General features: G+C 41.7%; 1 protein-coding gene and 1 long non-coding RNA gene across 3 annotated transcripts in view; one reads left to right on the top strand and one right to left on the bottom strand.

The window, feature by feature from the left end:
- Positions 1-475, bottom strand: part of DOCK1 (dedicator of cytokinesis 1) — a 281,002-nt gene extending 280,527 nt beyond the window's left edge. For both annotated transcript variants that reach the window (XM_083844832.1, XM_083844833.1), the window contains exon 1: positions 164-475. In XM_083844832.1, coding sequence (XP_083700958.1) covers positions 164-329 — 166 coding nt within the window. In that variant the 5' untranslated portion in view covers positions 330-475. The remainder of the gene's footprint in view (positions 1-163) is intronic.
- Positions 476-584: 109 nt separating this feature from the next.
- LOC310902792 lies at positions 585-14,350 on the top strand. The gene is made up of 4 exons (XR_014587009.1): positions 585-720; positions 7,312-7,975; positions 8,484-8,612; positions 9,076-14,350. It is a non-coding gene; the product is annotated as an uncharacterized lncRNA (long non-coding RNA).
- The last annotated feature ends 1,657 nt before the right edge of the window (positions 14,351-16,007 follow it).

Below are 16,007 nucleotides of genomic sequence, written 5' to 3'. Positions count from 1 at the left end.
CCGACCCCCGGCCCCTCGCTGCCCGGCGAGCCGCAGCCCCCGGCCCCGAGCCCCAGGACGAAGGGGAAGGGGCAGGGGCAGGGGCTGAGGCCGGCCCGGTCCCCTTGGGCTCGGCGCAACAGGCGGGCGCGGGGCCGGGGGGGGAGGCGGGGAGGGTCCTCACCTACGCCGTATTTTTCCTCCCTTTTGGTGGGGACCCAGCGGGTCATGGCGGAGCCGGGGAGGGAGGGGGGCGGCAGCCGGAGCGGGCGGGGATGCGAGAGCCCCGCTCCTACGCCGCCATTTTCCAACCGCGGGACGGGAAAAGTTTCTACCGACGGCGGAGTCATGTGGGGCGGGCGGGGCCAGCGGCATGGCGCCCGCCCGGGGACACGGGGACGGCCCCGGGCACGGGGGGGAACCGGGGGGCCCTGGAGGACCCGTCCTGCCCGGTCCTTCCCTGCCCGGCCCGGCCCTTCCCGGCCGGGCCCCCTCCGGGCGTGCTCCCCCCCGCTGGGGAAGCGCCCCCGCCGGGGAAAGCGGGCTGAGGCGGTGCCTCGCCGTGGGATATGCCGGGCACCTGGTTTTATTAACTCTGCTGAAAAGTTTCTTTTCCCACCCCAAACCAGCTGTGCAGGCGGCTCTGTGTAAAACCAGCGTGCTGGCTCTGCCGGGTGGGCTCCCGGTGGGAGCAGCCCGGGCTGCCTCAGGACGCTTAACTCCCAAAAAGTCACCGATTTGGTGGGTACTTCTTAGCTTCTGCTCTGTTTTCTGGCCCCGGGGCCCTCCAGGGTTTGTCATAGAATCATTAAGGTTGGAAAAGACCTTCAAGATCATCTGGTCCAACCATCAAGTGCGTGGTTCTTCCCAGAGGATCAGCCCTAAAGCAAGGTTTCCACTCGCTTCAGACCCGCAGGGTTCCGTGTTTGGGTATTGCTGTTTTTAGGAGAGCACCGTTCCTGAGTAAATCCTCATCTGCAATGGTCAAAAACCTGATTTCTAAACCTAGATCAAAAAACTGGTCTAAACCCAGCCTCTCCTGGCTAATTAGCATGGAATAATTTGATTACAAAAGAATGAAGAATGGAAAAGATCTTCTTGATCCCAGTCCCTGAGCTCATGAGAGTCTGAGACCCAGGTTGTGTCTGCACTGAAGGAGAAGGCTCCTACTGCACATTTAAGAAAGTAAATGGTATCTCTTTGAAGATCGGGGCTGCACATCTTTTTCTGCACATACTGTCTTACATCACCGGGAATGCAGAGGGTCAGTTTCAATATCCCAGGCTTTGAGATTGAGTATTCAGCTCAAACCTCTGAAGGTTCCTCTTTCCACAAACCTCCCCTTTTCCCATCCTCGCGATTTGTTTCCCATGTCACCACCTACACATTCAAACTAACCAGGATTTCATTGCTCCTGTCCTGCTGAACTCAAAGGCCATGGTGATAGACCCAGTACTTTCATGCATTATGCCCTGGAGAGAGAAGATCAAAGGGTTTTCAAAGTCAGCTTCTTGGCTTATCATCCTTATCCTGAATTAACGGGTAAATGATTAGACTCTTACCAAAGACAAGTTACAAGTGAGCTCTTTGATTTAACAGGTTTATTTTTTATAAGATAAATCAAAGTGAATTAACTGAAATAATGGGCATACTTGTTCTGTTCTTACAGTCATCTTTGTTCCTCTGTGCAAGAAACAGAATGAGTGAAACAGAAAAGCGGTGCAGCGATAGTATTTATTTCTAGTCATGAGTACTTTGCAGTTCTGTACGGCCTCAAGTTGCGCCCGGGGAGATTTAGATTGGATATCAGGAAGAATTTCTTCATGGAAAGGGAGGCTGGGCATTGGGACGGGCTGCACAGGGATGTGGTGGCACCTCCCCAGCCCTGGAGGTGTCGAAGAAACATGTGGTGATGGTGCTTAGGGACCTGGCTTAGCGGTGGACTTGTAGAGTTAGGTGGTGGTTGGACTTGGTGATCTTAAGGGTCTTCTCCAACCCAAATGCCTCTATGATTCTAGAGGACCGACACATTATTTTCTGTGGTGCTACCAAGAAAATACCTGCTGCAAAACTGGCAAAGAGGCAGCTCGGGCATTAGATGGTTTAGAGATCTTTAAGACTACTACTTCAATAATCTGTTATAGGGAACCTGATTTACTTTTACTTTCATTTAGGTTACTGATAACGAGGAATCACTTCTAGGAACACCATGGTAGCTTTGCAGATACGGCATGTGACTATGTGATACCAGGCAGCACTGTGATGTTCATTTTAACCTGGAGATACATTTAATTAGCTCATAAAGTGAGCTGTTGCTATGTGCTGTTCTTCCAGAGCCCCAATATTCAAATCTAAAATTTAATCTGGTTTGCTTTTTTCCGTGTTGAAGGATGCTGAAAGAACATGTGTCCCCTCATGAGAAATGTACTGCTGACAGCCTTTCTTCTGGTGTTAACAAACGGTTAAACTGAATTCTTATATGGGTTGGCACCACTTTGTTTAAGTGTATGTGTATATATGCATGACGTGGGAATTATGTATGCCTATGATTATGTTCCTAAGGTGGGAAGTACCATTTTCAAGAGAATGAAAATCAAAAAAAAATTATTTACAGCTTCTACATATGAAATTCCAGTTCTGTATTGCAATAGCAAAAGTTATTTTGATGTCAGTGAAAAAAGGGGGTTCTCCTGTTGTCTGGTCATCATCTGTAACACAAACAACATGAATAATCCCAAGACCAACATAAAGCCCCACTGATACTGAATGAGGTTCTATATTCATTTTATTATGTTCCACATTTTCATTATAATGAAAACTTGTTACAAATGCCATCAAAATTTTGATAGCCAGTAAAAAATATTCCTCCTAGTTCACAATGCATAAATATCCCAATGCTTGTTTTTACAGCTAGGGAAAAAAAAAAATCATGGGATAGGACTATAATATTGGGAAAGTAAAAGATTTTTATTTTTCTCCAGCAAACATAATATAAAGTACCCTTATGAAAAATATTTTTCATTAAACTGTAAAGTGTTCTAGCTGACATATTTTACATACTTGAGCATAATATGTTTCTTCACACTGGGCATGTATGTTTTTCATTTGCAAAGAGGAAACTGAAAAATGCTTCTTTCTTTAAAAACTGAAAGCTTTATCACATCATTATGTCAGCTCTTTGGATTCTCACCTTATTTTTTTTTAATGCATCCCATGGAATTGGAGGCACTTCTCCTGGAGCAAAGAAACATTCTTTTTCATAACATTAACTCCAAGAAATCCAAATGCAGCATTTGGCCACAAATGATACTTGAAATTCATGTCAGAGAGATTAGGAGTATCTTTGGAAAAGGATGAATGGAAAGAGAGCAGTCATCCTGCATGAAATATATTTGCAATAAATGAGAGAGACTCTTTAATGTACAGATGCAATCAAGTTGTATTTCATACTTACTGCATATGACTACACAAGAGGAATGTTTGTTCCATCTCAGTTAAGCATCGCTCTTTTTTGTAATATATATATTTTTTCATTGTCAAGCTATATAGGTAAATTCAACATTTTCAGTCAAAATATGTAAGTAGTTATGCTACACATACAATGCAAATTCCTTTTGGAAATATTCCTCCCAGGAGATGACGCGGAGGATTTATAACATTGTATAATAAATAACTGTTTTGTTTTTCTATTTCTCTTAAATGATATTCTGCTGGAAATGTTTTGTTTCCACTTGCGATGCTCGTCATGTACATTTTTCTATACAATTTGCATTTGGGGTGAATGACCTCTATGTCAGGATCATTTCTGTGATGAATGGCTACCTACGTTCCTTGTTTGGATATACACAAAGAGTTTTTTATACCTGATGGAAAGGCACTTTTTAAAAGTACTGTTTTGTTACAGCGTATTGCTCTTGATCAGAATGGAAATAAAATTTAGTTTATGAGTTTGTGCTACAAAAATGGCTTCAGCCTTTTAGCCTTGGTCTTACATATACCTGATAGATGTATGATTACCTTGGGGATCTCTTCCAGGTGAGCATGGACATTTTTCAGGGAGAATTAAGAAGTCAAAACTGAATTGCCTTTGACCTGCTCGTTGGCTTCAGCCCGACAAGGTGTGGCATTTATAAACCTAGACTGAAACCTGACAATAGCCAGAGGGAAGTTTTGTGCTCTTCTGGGCTTCGCCCATCTGGTTTATAAGCATGCCCAGTAATCTTCCCCTTTTATTTTTATGGAATCACTTTGACTATATATGGGTCTGTCTTAAGCTTTTCTTCTAGCAGAATGACACCTGTGATAGCCGGCATGCCAGATGCTGGACTTCCAATTTCCAACAGAAGTATTCAAGAGATGCTGGACTTGCAGTTCCCAACAGAAGTATGCAAAGGCACTATTTGAATTGATATAGCGGTATGTAGCTCCTGTGGCATGCAGTGCATTCATCACACCGGTTTAGTACCTTTCCGATGGGTTAAAGAGAGCACCTCTCCATCCATATTGCTGATTTTTGATCAGCATTTGCTTCCTTCTTGCATTTTAATTTTTATTTTTACAGGCTATGCAACCATTAGGAATATAAAGACAGATTAATTATTTTTAAGTTCAGAAGAGAGATAAAGGTGTTCATTTATTAAGTAAGATTTTTGATTAATCTGTCCATGTTTTAGCCTAAAAAATGAGGCTGAAAGTGACTGTTTCATAAATTACTCTCCATCCAGAATAATGTAGACTGTTCTTACTGTATTATACTGAAACAGATATAACGAACAGAACATCTTCAGTGGGTTTGATGCTTAAATGCAAATGTGTGAACATCTCCTAGTTACTCTTTATAACTACACAAGGGTTTCCAAAGTGATGTATTTTAGGAAGGCTATCATTAGCATAGATACAGCTTAGTTTATACCCTGGTAATTCATCTTGTGCTCCAGAATACAAAAAAATCAGATGAGTTTTACAGTGCTACAATAAATATAAGTGGCTTCATTTCTACTCAAGGGGAAAATCTGTTTTCTGGTCATACCAGAGAGTAAGATTTTACATTCTTCAGAGAAAAAGCAAGATGAGACTTTATGATGGGTCAGTCTCTTCTATCCCTGTGCGCTCAGCACAAATACCATTTACATTTGCAGTACATCTTCTTCTGCAAAAAGAATAGCGGGCATCATCTTAGGTAGCCCGTATTTGATTGACAGTGTGGATTTTGGATGCTGGCGAGTTAGCTACCTTTGGGCAGGATGGTTGCCTTGCCAATGCGAACTTTCTCAGCAGGGTGTCAGAAGGGCACGCAGCCTCTGAATTCCCAGTGCTTGCGGCTGGTGTTGGGAGCAAGAGGAGCTGAAGCCGCGTGGTTATGGTACGGCCACGCTGATGAGGAGAAACGTTTGCTCCCACGGGACCATGGGAGCCTTGGAAATAATGTTAGCAATTTCAGGTTTATCCGACTTCATCGCTGCCCAAAATTCCTCCTAATCTGGCTTTAATTTTTGTATTCCCGACTGAAATATGGAGCAACTGCACTAGTGATATGTTGCATTGCTTCCTTATAGGAGCTGGACTTTAACCCTTAATAGTAGTGTCCTCGTGCTCAAAAGTAAGTGCTCAGGAATATCATGGCAAATTTTGCGGCTAAAGCAAAGAGTAGTACAAATGACTGCAAAATATAAGCTAAAATAGAGTTCACTGTTGTTTAGTGGCAACCCGATCCTCTGTGCAATAACTTTGAATAACTAACAGTGTAAGGTTTTATGTGTTGGGTTGTTGCTTGGTTGGTTGGCTGGTTTTCTTTATTTTGTTTTGTTTGTTTCTGTTTCGTATTTAGTGGTACTTTTTTCATATATTTGATATTTATAATCTAAATGAGGTTATGAACTCCATTTACGTGCTTTTAAGCAAATTCATAGGTAAGAGGCAAAGCAAACTGCTTTATGTAACAGCTGAGGGAAGAATCCTTCCCAGAGACCGACTGCCTTACTTTATAAATTCCAGCAGGTGTAGGTTTACAATCTAACGCATTGTGTTCAAAACAATTAAGAACAGTTTTCCAAAAAACAATGAGAAAGATATTTTCTGGTAACTGTATTCTGGTAAACTCATTTTTATTATGAGGTAGATAATGATCAGATAGAGGAGTACAGCTTGAGATGAAAACATACATTATTCCTGCTCAGAAAGCACTTATGCGGTACCTAACATTTAGAAAGCACTGAACAAATATTAACTCTTTCTTGTGAGACAGAAAGGTGTCCTTATCTCCATTTGCAGTGGAGAGGCAGCTAAGCTAAGGCCAGCTTTTTAAAATGTGACAAGCATTCAAAAATTGAGAACCTCAAAATACCAGACCACTTCTGTCACACCTCTTGATTATGTGTTTTTCTGAAGGCCAAAAGTGACACATTAGCCAGGGCAGGGTTAGATTTCATAATTTCCTCGGTCTGCAGGCAACGTTCCCTCTTGCCTTTTGATGAACGATATGAGATGACAATGAGAAATGACAATGTAAGGACCTGATGTACTCCCACCTGTTATAAGGGTTGAGAAACTGGTTACTGAAATACCAACTATTTGGAGCAATAATGAAAATGATTTTGCAGAAAAATGCTTGCTCCTGGGCAGGATTCATAGGCATGTCCTGCATGTCTAAAAAAGCGTTAATGTTGAAAGAAAAAAAAAAAATATATATATATATAAAAAATAAAAGCTTCCTATTAACTTTTTATCATATATCCATTTGAGCCCAGTTTTTGCTGCTTCGCCTTGCTTTGGCTTGAGTCCTGCAGCCCGACCCCTTCCAAAGGGGGTGATGGGCTGGGGACCCCCTCTTCCCAGCTGTGTTAGTGCCAGGCCCAGGTGCATTCAAAAAAAAAAGCATCCGTGTTGAACCTTGTGCCTCACGACTGATTACATTGATTAAAGTAGCTCAAAACAGCTTCTCCAGAATGAAGTATTGTTTATTGACCTGGGACCGTACAGCAAGCAAAGAAATCAACCGCTTGCTTTTGGTCGTCTGTAAATGTTAGCCTTTTCTTCCAAGTTTTTGCTTATTTTAGCTCAGTCAGAAAGTTTAGAAGTGAAGCTTTTTTTAAGTTTCTCTTTCCAAATATACCCCCCACAGTTAGTAGCTCACACTCTTTTAACTTTGAATTTTCCCTGCCTATATTACCGCACATATTTTTAGGAATTCTGCTGTAGCATCCTTTCGACTTCTAACACCGAATGCTAGCTGAGAAACAGAAAACAGTTTGCGACCAGGTTCAGCACGACAATGCTGAACTTTTTTCAGTTGTAAATATTCCCTCTGAAACCAGCAACATTTTTTTTTTCCAGTCGTGTAGGATCCGTGATCCTGGGAGAGTGGCGACTTGTGCAACCTGTGCTCCGTACGGGTCCCCAGTGGGAGGCACCTCCAGCTCCCCACGCCGAGCGCGGGGCTGTTTTGCGGCTGTGCTGCAGTTGGCTACGGCACATCGAACGGTAGCTTCGCTACTCCTAGGAAAAAAAAAAAAAGAGAGAGCAGATATAACTCTGAGTGCCTTCCTTTTGCCTAAGTTAGAAAACCAACTCAAAATTCTCTCCTGTCATGCTGGGAAAATGTCACTTTTCTATTTTTGTGAGGACACCGCACTTAGGTGAGTCAAGTACGGTGAGGCTGGCTTCTGTATTCAGGAGCTTGCTCTGGCTACGCCGAAACTTCAGCTGGCAAACTATTTATGAGGTGTCTGGAAACGGCGAGTGGCGAGTTCTGCTCCTCGCTCCGTAATCACCGGTCGGTGGTGTCACCCCGAGCAGCTGCACGCAGACGTGGACAGACAGCGGTGGGGAAGGCAGCGCAGAAAGTCCTGGTCTGAAATTAAGGAAATCCTCCTCCTCGTCACAAGCCTCCGCCTGACAAACGATGGTTTGCTCATTTGAGAGAGAGAAACACTGACAAAAGGAACCATTACCCGGTCCGTTCTGAATGTTCTCCATCTGACCGTCTGTATATGAATATGTGGGTGTATCTATAAAACACATATATTGCCATAAACTGCAATAAAAGTATTAATATTCTGGACAGGAATCCAATTTTATTTTTAAGCAGCATTTGCAGGGGATTGTTAAATCTTATAATGGAAGCATTGTCTAGACAGTTTTCTCGCTGGCCAACTTAATTTTTTACTTTGATTGTTTTTAATGTATTTCCTGGAACAGAAAGTCCCAATAATTTGTTTACAGCCTTTTCTGGAAACTATCAGATTTGTAATATTCAGAACTGATATTAATTTTTTTTCTAAGCTAAACCATATATTCCTGGAGCCTGAATGTTTGAGGGGAGAACAGTTAGTTCAGATAGTTATAAAAAAAAGTTATTAGTTTTTTTTTCAAGTGAAGCACTATCAGGTGTATTATTTGGAAAGGAGCAAAGCTTTCTTTCGATGACAGTGAACTGTTTCCATCTGATGATTTTTATCATGAATTACTGTGTATAAAATGAGCCTGCGTATTTCTGTATTTCGCAGTGGAAAATCACAATTACGGCCACTATCGGACTCGCTGCTGCTACATCAGCCTGAGCATCAAGGCAGAGAGCGTGACACGGCTCACAGGCCCTGCAGTTTCAGCCTCGGCTGCGGTCTTCGTAAGAAAGGGTAAGAAATCGTTGTGCAGCATTTTGAAAGCTGCTGCTGTTGTTCTCTTTCCACCTGGCCTTGATCCAAGCTCGCTGAAAGACTCACATTGATTTTGGTGAGCTTTAGGGCTGGTCCGGCTCTTCCATCAACGGTTTTCAGACTTCGCATCTCTCATTCATAAGCATTAAACCAAGTCAGAACGTCACCAGTTTGCACAACGCCATAGGTGCTGTTCATAATGCTTGTAATGTTACGTTTTTGTTTATTTTTTAATGCACTTTGATAATGCTGTATTACTGCCTTCCACTTTCAGGAAGTGTAACTTTGATTCATATCAAAGGCATAAAAAGCATGGAAGCACACTTTAAAAAAAAAGCTGGAATAGATGTATGAAGCTGAATTATCACCAAAGGCCACAAGTTTGTTTGTGGCACTTTTTTGTGGTTTGCTTATGTTGTGTTTTGTTGTTTTTTTTTTTAAGGGAATTTTCCTTACCCCCCCTCCATTTTTTTCCCTCTTCCCTCTTTTTGTTCCCTTTAACGTCACCCCCCTGCTTTCTAAGAACCTCACCATCAGTCACAGACGAGGAAGTGCAACCCATCAGAGGCCAAATAAAGCAGAACTAGTCCTTCCAGGAAGCCAAACTTCCTGCCCCCGCGGAGCCGCTGTCGGACGCGCCGGCTGCCTGCCCGGACACCTTCTTGCTGCTTCTCCGAGCCTCATGGCCAACGCGACGGAGCCAGGGAAGGCTGCGTGAAGCAAAGGGCTCTAATTGCATCCCCAGGTGATTGCTGAGGGTTGCCAAAGCTGGTAGAGCATTTAGAGGGAGATTTAGTTTTGTAAGACTGCAGTCCTCCTACAGGAACCTGCTGCAGAAGGCTTCCTTCGTTGCACCAACACACCAAGTTCATCTACCGGTAGGTTTTTCAAGGGTTGCACCACCAGATACCTTTGCCTATGTAAGGCAGCATGGTTCCCCTAGCCACACTGCCACCCCCTGCATCTCCCTGCCTGTGAATACCTCTGCCACCTTCCAGTGCCAAGGATTAACTCCGCAATTGAGAAAGGTCTGCGGTTACGCGCGTGAGAACAGTTGTCGCATTTTGATGGTTCTTTTAGTGCTACAAAAAACGAACTTCTAATTCAACTTCAGAGCAAGAAATATTTTTTTTCTTGAACTCTTTGTATTTATATAGCTATCTGTCTTTAGATTAGACAAGTAGATACAAGAATTGTCTTGTAAAATTGTAGTTTCCCTTTAATAAGCCACTCTGACAGGCAATTATTCATGCAGTCTGCTCTGTGCTGAATGTTTTCTCATGCTGTGCATCCCTGTCTCTTGATTGCAGGAATGTGCTCCTGTGAATTATAATTATGAGTAAATATGAACTGGTATGTTTGAAATGATTTACTAGAGCTTCCATTGCTACATGATATTGATTCTGTTCTTCTGTTTTACAATGATACACTTCTAGCGAATGCAATTCATTTTTTCACTCTTCGGATTTTTAAGCTTGCTGTTTGTATTTACTGTTAGATATTTAGACAGAAGTTGGAGATACAATGCATCAAGTACTTCTTCAGTGGCACATAGTTTGCTAATGATTAAGTTTCAGGGCAAAAGAAAAAAAAAAAGTGTTAAAATTTGGTCCTGTAAAAATGAATGTGTTGTACATATATAACAAGACATGCCAAATTCATCTTCCTAATTATTCCATTTTCAGCAGCTACTTTTGGACAAAGAAAGGCACTGTGGTTGTGAATGTTGTCTTTAGGTTTGCTAGCTTTCAAATGGAATTTCAGATTATTGCTGTCGTAGTTTTTATTTTTCCTAGGTAAGAATCTGGGGTGGAACTTATGTAGTTGTAAGGAGCTGCAGTCTAGCCGAAGCTCATCATCCAGGATACCAGGATATCGTGGACACTGCAGAAAGAAGAAACCTGCAGAAAGCACTCATCCCATTTATCTCAGATGTGTCGGGGTGGGATAAATCATCTCCTAATGGTGCCCATCCTTCTCCTTAACTAGACAGCCCATATAGACTGTATAGACTGTAGACCAGACAACTCTTCTCATGCTAACACTTAAACTACATTTACCAGTAATTGAAAATTCTATGGGATGAGTATATATGTATAAAGTTAAAAGATCTGCTGCTGAGAGAGATTTATGCAACCAGCACAAGTCATGTTTAACTTAATAAAACTGACATTCAGTCATGATAAAAGAAAATCCTGATCTCACTCCATGTAGATCTATATATATTTGGGCCATGCTGCGTAAAAGTCTAAAGCTATGTAAAAAATATGTGATAATGATGTGTCATTTGGCTCTTTGGCTTCAAAAATGAGCTGTGTGATAGAATTGCACCAGGAAAGCACAAGAGTAAAAATAGCATTGGGGGCCTTATAGGATATAAAATATTTTTACTCCCAGGACTAATGCTGTTGACTAAAATGTCGTGCTTCCTCCGAGAAAATATGAGGTTATGCAGGGTTCAAACTTGTATTTAATTTTAAAAAATAATATTGCATACATGGGGATGCAAAAAACAAATCACGCCAAGCAAAAATGATTAGTTTTTTTAATTAAATTCTAAATTCTGAATTAGGAAGAAGGGAGGGAAGTATATCAAAGCATCTAGAATTTACTGAAGCATTTGACACAGCGTGTCACATAACTGTGTTTGACAAATGAATCAAAATAGATTGCATAGAAATGCAATTATGAGGACACGTAATTGGCTGAAGAATGTGCTAAGGAGTAGTTGATAAACATGAGAGTGAAATGCTGATCCCACACAGGATTTTATTAGGGTTTCAATAGACGGTGTGGAAGGAGCTTTCCAGTGCTACATTGCAGCAACATCTAACTTACTGGGGGTGCATCCGGCATAAAAGAGGACTCAAGAAATTACACAGATGTTCTTTCCTCGGAAGGCAATTACTGCTGCCTTCTCTAGCCGAAGGCATCATCGGGCAGGAGACATCTGGACCTGGATTCTGATCGCAGATATCCTCAGTTTACATCTGTACAGCCTTACCAATTCAGCAGAATTATTCCTCTGATTTACAGTTGGTGCCCAACATCACCTCCTATGTAAGGTTTTCACCTTTTGAAGCTGTTTCCCCACAGCTCACGCATGAAAATGCTAATTAAAACATCCTGGTTGTTCGTGGCAGGGCAGCAGTCACTTACAGACCACGGTCCACGCAGAATTTTCTGACCAAACGTAGCACTGCTGACTGGCTGCTAGGAATCACGAAGGAGAAGAAAGTTTTGTTGCTATAAGAGCGGTACGGCGAGATGAAAAATAAATGTAAGTCGCTCTGTGTCAGCTTCGTGATTGCCTTCGCAGTGAACAGCAAACCTGAGTAAAATACGAGATGGGATTGCACATCAAGGAAGCAACAGGCTGTGGGGGGGATAATAATTGCCTTATTCCACGATATCACCTTCTGTGTTCAGTTATAGCACCGCAGAGAGAGCACAGAGTATTCCAGTTTGGGGTTGTGGTCCCAGTTTACACTTTATAGTGTTTAGCTTCATTGTAAACGATTACACAGGTGCAGAGGTGCTGAATTTGGCGCAGCAAATACAGAGCGGTTTTGATGAGCAAGATGGGATATGAAAAAAACAAACAAAAAATACAACAGTGCTCTGGAATATATAAATAGATGAAAATGAAGCAAGAGCTCTGTCTTACTGCTCAGGCTACAGTATCACAGTGGTCTATCCAGCAGTACAGAAAGCTGAGAGTATTTATCAAAGTGCTCCATCAGTTATAATGGATTCAAAAAATAGAGCATTTCATATAGGATGGGCTGTGGATTCCAGAGCCTATATTCTCATCTAAATAAACTAGTTCCAATGGTAGGTGTTTATCTTGGTTTTCGCCTAGTCTCCCTTTGGGATCACTGAAGGGAAAATAATTCATCTCGTTTTAGAATACGTGCAAAATGGGTCACGTAGGTAGTGTAAGTCAGCCCATCCCTTCCTGTTGCGCACAGTTAGCCTAAATAATTATGCACAGCACAGGGCTGTTCCAGCCAATGGAGTTGGATGCAATTCTTAAAAATTGTCAGTTTTGTTAGCCGCCTCAGTTCTGGTTTACTTAATAAGGCTATAGGTAGTGGTGCCCGCTATTTTTTGTTTCCTCTATGTTTGTTCTTCCTGCAAACAACTGCTCTGTCATTCACCCATTCTATAGGATCCACATTTTAGGTCTTAAAGTACGCCATGCAAATTACAATCAAGTTGGTCAAGCTTCAGAAACCAGTGACATCTTTTGATGAAATAAAGGGTATTTTCCCACCAAAAAATAAAAAAATAAAATCTTCCTAGCAGCATTGATCCGGTAGAAAGAAGTCTCCCAGAGCATTTGTCCAGGATATATTTCCCTCTAGTAATCACTGGTTGATGGAAAGCATTAGGTTTAAAGAGCTGCTTTATGTTTTTGCTGATTCCCAAGAGCATAAACCAGCTCCACCTTCCCTAGTTCGCCTGGGCTGGTAAAGCCCAGAGATGAGGCCTGAGCGGACGAGCAGAGGTGCCTATTTCCATTCGTAGTTCTTCTAAAAAATTAACTGTCTCAGTATTTGATAATCAAAGAGCATAAGGACCTCTAATGATCTCATATTCTTCATTTTTATTTCTAGATCAAATAGGCACCAGCGCTGAGCAATGTATTGTCACTGTTATGAGTAACGACCCTGAAAAGCAGACACTTCCCTAATTTGCTAAAAATAAGATCCTATGTCTTGGTGCAAGCAGTCTCTCTTTCCTTTGGATGATTAAATACAGTCCTGAGATGTTATGTTACTTTAACATACGGCCTGGAAAAATCTCTATTTAACAGAGTAGATATACTTCCTAAAGCTCGCTCTTTAATCCTATTTCATATTTGGTGGTCTCCTAGGAAGAATATAAAACATGAATAGTAGAGTCATAGTCATAAAATAAAGGAAGTAAAAGGGTTTAACACTGGGACAATGAAAACAGTTTTCAAGCAGTCCTTGGTGAAATCACTTTTTAATCTGCTAAAAGTAGAACATACATTTACAAGAGTCTCTATAAATGGACAGAAAATATTGTGAAATAAAAAGCTCCATAGTTTATCCAGTGTGTTACTGTTTGGTTTTATGAGAATTTTGAAATTGATGGAACAAACATCATATGCATGTTCTGATTTTTATTCTACATGGGGAAAAAAAAATAAAGAACTTTTTTTCTCTGTCTATTCAACCTGATAAAGCTCTGTATCTCTCTTCAAGTTATTTCTCTTCAGTCTTGGTGACAAATGGCACTTTGCAGGGAGCAGTCATAAAGCTCTCATAGTTTGTTATACGTTGTTTGTACACGTTTTCATAGAAAGTTGTATCATAATAAATGTTCATGAAAAATTATATATGCCAATCAGTTGTACTAACAAAAATTTGTAAAATAAATCTTAGAATTCATGTATGCTTTGTACTTCAGTGGATTCTGTTTTGCTATACTGTAGTGCAGGGATTTCATTTTTCTGTCATATTTTTTAATTCAGATTTGGGGTTTTTTAGACTTACTTTCCCGTGCAACCTAAAATCATATCATCCATCAATCCATGTGTCCACCCATGCCTCCCTTCCTCCTTCTCAGCTTCCAACAGCACTAGGAGTGGGTCCCCGAGGTGTGCATCTTCACTCCATTCTGCGGGTGCTGCTGCACGCTCCTTGGGGGATGCTCTGCAGTACAGCGCGGGTGCAAGGTCGGGTTCTGACCTGTGAAGAACACATTCATTCCAGACAACTTGGCTGAAAGGTCTAGTTACTCAGAGAAGTCAAAGAAGATGTGTTATATCGTTATGTTCTCTGTAATGAAGTTAATCTCCATTTTCCAATTAGGCTTTTCTTTTTTATCAGTTCATACAGTTAATAATATCTACAATTACTAATATAAATTTTAGTTAATAGTGTCTATTAACAACTGACTTTATAAGAATTTATCTCACATTTAAATATCTGTGGTCATAATAACTGAAATAATTTAGGACTAAATGAGTTTTCAGCCTTGAGCATTTGATAGATTGCATTATTTCTTTTTGTTATTTATACAGCATCATAGGTATGGATGGCACTTTATCAGGAGCTCACAGTTTAAATTACACCTAATGCACAAGTATTATGTTATGTTGCTCATTAGTTATGGTCCTCCTAAGAGGATCATAAACAATGTATTGGAGAGTGCTGGCATTGTTCATTGTTGTGTTCTTTCCTTTTCGTTTTAATCATCTGAAATGATGGTCAGGAAGGAAGGTCGGTAATGGAGTGCTGACCAAAAGCAGTCTGTTTTGAACACAACTTGTGCACGTGTACACCGACAGTGCACAGCTTTAGTATCTACATGCATGCCCAGATCATGTTTTCCTGTTCTGAATATACATCCAAAAATCAAGATGTTTCTTCTTACAGTTTTGTTACTTTAATTTCAAGGGGAGTTTCACATATGAGATTTAATGAAGCAAAAGGAAGATCTTTAATTTAACCCATAAACCATCCCATAGCTGGCTAAAAGTATCCAGAGCTTATGAATTAAATACCCAATGAGAAATCACATTTAATAGGCACTCGATGATCTTTTTAATCTGTCACTCACTTTGCTAGGTATTTGATGGCTCTAAATAGGCCACAGGATGTGGACACACACACTGGGGCTCTGCTGTCCATGCATTTATTCAAGTCTCTGTTGAACCAGGAGAACGGTGGGGTGGGCTTTCTTGGAAAGAACTGAGTAAAGGTATTCAAGAGGATCATCACCTCTTCTGGTCATGTTTTAAAACAAAGCGTAAGTGCCACTCAATTCAGTAGCAGAGCGGGGTCAGGCACCTTGTGCCGCCTATGGCAGGATGTAGGTGCTGCCATGTCCTGGCCACACACAGGCCACAACGCAGCCTGGGGACCAGTACTCTGCTTTGGTTCCCATTCGAGTGACTCCAGTAGCGTTCACACCTGCTCTGGGAAGTTGGGGCACCTGACAGAGCGGCCTGGATTTTGTTCTGAGGTCCAGGCATTGAATTGCAGGGAGCCCCTGCTCCTCGTTTCAGGTGTTGCCATAGGGCCCTAGGCCAGCCAGGCCTTTGATTCGGGGATGCCCCAAGTTTTCAAATGAGGAAATTTGTGTGTGCTGAATGAGGAGCACGACTGACGTTTTTTGGATAAATCTAAACCCTAGGCACTGAGAACCCTGCTGGGTTTTGCAGTGGAGGTCACAACAAACTCTGTGTGTCCCCAGGGCAGACCATTTCCCTCTGTCCCCTCTGAGGCACAGCCATTGAGCTGCTCCCTGCTGCCAGGGGAGCTCTGTAGCAGGAACCCTCAGCCAGGTGCGGAGGAGCCTCGTGTGTGTTGGGGTGTGAGAGCACCAGGAGACGTGGTA

Source organism: Anser anser (assembly GCF_964211835.1).
Source record: "Anser anser genome assembly, chromosome: 7".
Lineage (NCBI taxonomy): Eukaryota > Metazoa > Chordata > Aves > Anseriformes > Anatidae > Anser > Anser anser.
The sequence above is the reverse complement of the archived record's forward strand: the minus strand, read 5'-3'. Positions and strand labels throughout refer to the sequence as shown.